General features: G+C 43.4%; 1 protein-coding gene across 1 annotated transcript in view; it reads right to left on the bottom strand.

Annotated features, from left to right (window-relative positions):
* Positions 1–3,401: 3,401 nt before the first annotated feature.
* Positions 3,402–3,803, bottom strand: part of LOC114071910 (class I histocompatibility antigen, F10 alpha chain-like) — a 5,794-nt gene continuing 5,392 nt past the window's right edge. Inside the window, exon 6 of the mRNA XM_027909792.1 lies at positions 3,402–3,560. Within this exon, the coding sequence (XP_027765593.1) occupies positions 3,543–3,560 (18 nt within the window). The 3' untranslated portion in view covers positions 3,402–3,542. The remainder of the gene's footprint in view (positions 3,561–3,803) is intronic.

Below are 3,803 nucleotides of genomic sequence, written 5' to 3'. Positions count from 1 at the left end.
GCGCTCAGCGGCCAGCTTGGCTCCGGGCAGAGCTTTGCAGGGTGTCGGTGGGTTGAGCTGCTGGTATCCAGGGTGGCTGGCTCTGCCAAGGCGGGTAAATGCACCAGCTTTGTGTTGGAGACTCTCTGACTCCCGCCCGTCCCTCGGGGCTGCTCTTTCGGTGACACGGGCCGGCAGCTTTTTATTCTGTTTATTTTACTATATTCTCTGTATTTTATTCGATCTCCACCCGTCCCCCGGGGCCGCACTTTCAGTGGATGGAGCAGCAGAGGCCCCTCGGGGCCGTTCATCGCTCCCTCACACCCCCCGGGGCCGCCCCGGTGCTCCCTCGGTGCAGCTCTTTTAGGTACCAGGCGGCGGAAACCCCTCGGCGCAGATATTTTATTTCATTTATTTTATCCTCTATATTTAATTCTATTTACACAGGGCAGTGTAAAGAAGACCCCCCGGTGGGGTTCTTCACGGCTGTTTTTTTGAAGTCACCCCCCCAGGGCCTCAGTGCCGAGCAAGGCTTTTGGTTTGGTTTCATTGGTTTTACGGATTTGTTGGATTCTGATATTTATTTGTATATTGTATCATTTTCTTGTTGTTATGTGTTTATTTCTACAGCTAATTTATTCCTTGTTTGTCTCTATATTTTATTTATTTATCTATTTCTTTAGAAGTATTTATTTTTATGTTTCTATATTATTTATTTATTTTTATAATTTATTTGGTTGTTTTAAATAATTTTGTCAAGTCATTTATTTGCTTGTTTAATTTATTTATTTGCTTATATAAGTAATCTGTTTTTAAAATTTCAATTCTGTATAATATTTTAATTATTTGTTTTATAATTTTTAATATTTTTATGCAATTTTATTTAATCATAGTTTTATTGATTAGCATATAAATTCCATTCATCTGTTTATATAAGTTCATTTATTTATCATTATATTATATTTGTTTATATAATTTGATGTACTTGTATCTAATTATTTGTTCTATAATTTTAAATATTTCTTTATGTAATTGTATTTATTTGGTCATATTTTATTTATTAGCATCTATAATTCTACTCATTTTTATATAATTTTATTTTGTTTATTAATTTTTATATGTCTACATAGTTTTATTTAATTGTAACCGTTAGCTTATTTAATTTTATTTGATTTTAATTTTGCATTTATATAGTTTTAATTATTAGCATATATAATTTGATTTTTTCAATTATATAATTTATCAGCATAAATAATGTAATGTCTTTGTTTATACAACTTTATTTATATAAGTTGATTTATCTGTTTATATAATTTGATTGAATTTTATATATATAATTTTGTTTCTTTGAATATATAATTTTACTTACTTCTTTAAATATTTTTTTACTTTTTTAATTTAAGCATTAGTTTATTATCTTTGAATTCTTTGCTTGTAATAATTTTTTATATAATTTTAATTATTAGCATATATAACTTCATCTATTGATTTATATATTTTGATTTATTGGCATATATAATCTGTTTTCTTTGTTGATATAATTTTAATTATTTGTTTATTTAATTTATTTCTGTAATTTTATTTATTTATTTCTATAATTGGATTTATCCATTTAAATAATTTTATTTAATTACATATAGAAATTTGTTTCTTTGAATATATAATTTGATGTATTTCTTGATATCTTTTTATTTCTTTGATTTCAATCCTCACTATTCCCTTTTCCCAGCCAGGGTCTCTCTGGTTCCTGGGCCATGTCCGGGGGGGTCATAAAAGCTGATTCCGGAGGGGATTGCCTGGTTTGCAGGGACAGCCCCAAAGGCCACCTTTCCTTTTCCCTTTTCCCTTTTCCCTTTTCCTTTTTTTTTCCCTTTTCCCTTTTCCTTTTTTTTTCCCTTTTCCCTTTTCCCTTCCCCTTCCCCTTTCCCAGCTTGAAAAGGCTGGGAAGGCTCCGGGGGAGCCTCCCCCGTGGCACAGTTGGTTTTCTAGCAGGGACGGAGATCTAGCAGTTTTACCAGAGGGAATATTGGGATTTATTCCCAGAATCGGGAAATATTGACCAGAGGGAAGTCCAAGCCCATATTTACTCCAAGTTTCCCTAAATCCAAGTGTTTCCCGGGAGTGAAATGCTGAGTGCTGACCCACAGATTCTCAGGGCCGGGGATTCTCCAAACTTGGTGTCTCAGTTTACCAAGATTACAACTTTAAAATGAAGACACTTCAGGTGGAAGTGTGGGAAAGGAAAAGAAACAGCTTTTTATTCCCAAAAGCTGAACAAACAACCAACGGTGCCACCAAAACCTTTCCAAAGAAACCAAACCAAGTCCCGAATGCCCAGGTGGGGGAGAAACCCACGGCAAGCCGGGCAGGGGCAGGGGAAAGGCAGGGCTGTGCCGACAGGTCAAAGCTCTCGCAGCCAGCCTGGAAAGGGCCTTTTGTCCCCCAGGCAGTCCCAAAGCAGAACCCCTCGCTCCGAGATGGGTCAGTCTCTCTCTCACTCGTCCTGCGCGAGGTGTCCCGTGGGGAAACAAAACTTCCCGAAAGAGGCGGCTGAAAACCAGGCTCTGCTCCGGGCGGGGCCAGCCAAAACCCCAGAGCCCCGAACAAAGGACTCCCCGCCCTCCCCGCGGCCACCAAGGTGTCCCCAGAGCTGCCCTGTCCCCACTGCCGCTGCCCAGCGCCTGCGGCTCCATCCCCACCCCATCCCAGGACACACGGATGGGGGGAATGGGGGACAACACTGGGAAAACATTCCAGCAGCTCTTTGCAAACCTCTGACACCTGGTTCCCAGACATTCCCAAAGAAGGGGCTTCCTTGAGTGAGGGACCGACCTTTGTATTGAACCAGCTTCTGGAGAGAACCCTTCCCATCCCTGTCCCCATTCCCATTCCTGCTGTCCTCATTCCCATCCCTGTCCTCATTCCCATCCCTGTCCCCATTCCCATTCCTAGTGTCCCCATCCCTGTCCCCATTCTCATTCCTGGTGTCCTCATCCCTGTCCCCATTCCCATTTCTAGTGTCCCTATCCCTGTCCCCATTCCCATTCCTGCTGTTCTGGTCTCTATCCCCATTCTCACTCCCGGGGTTCCCATCTGTGTCCCCATTTCCATTCCTGTCCCCCTTCCCAGTTCCTGCTGTCCCCAGCCTGTTCCCACTGTCCCCATTCCTGTCCACACTGTCCCTATCCTGGTCTCCCATGTCCCTTTTCTCATTGCTGGTCCTGATGTTCCCATTCCCAGACTTTGGTGACTCCAACCTGCTCCCAGTGTCCCCATCCCAGTCCTCCCTGTCCCCATTCCCATTCCTGGTTCCCAGAGAGGAACTGTTGGATGCCAGAGGAGGGAACCAGGATTTACTGCCCAAAGCAGGAGATTTTCACACCACAATTAAAGCCTCAGCAATAATTGTTCCCCTGGGTTTCACACATGGGAAAGTAGGATGTTGATCCATTGGGAAGAGCCGTAGGGAGGCCGGGCTGGGTGGGAGCAGCAGGATGAGCTCTGCCAGCAGCTCCTGCCTTTCCACAGAGACAGGGAAGGGGCGGATCCAGCTCCATGATCACTTAAGCCATGAGTTCTGTCGGGATGAGAGCGGGGAAAGAAGTCCCAATGGCCCTGTTCCCATCCCAGGGGATGGATCCAGCTGGGGAGCCCATGGAGAGCAGCAACTGCTCCGGATTCCTTCCTGATCCTGCTCCATCCATCCCATCCCAATCCCACTCCAGAATCCAGCCCTGATCCCAGCCCACAATTCCACCTGATCCCACTCTGCAATCCTGCCCTGAGCTGCAATCCCACTCCAATCCCGCTCCATCCATTATGCC

The sequence above is a fragment of the Empidonax traillii genome, unplaced genomic scaffold (assembly GCF_003031625.1).
Source record: "Empidonax traillii isolate 1590-97213 ecotype Southwest subspecies unplaced genomic scaffold, ASM303162v1 scaffold2417:size28172, whole genome shotgun sequence".
NCBI classification, from domain to species: domain Eukaryota; kingdom Metazoa; phylum Chordata; class Aves; order Passeriformes; family Tyrannidae; genus Empidonax; species Empidonax traillii.
Note: the sequence above shows the minus strand (reverse complement) of the source record. Positions and strands in the feature narration are given on the sequence as shown.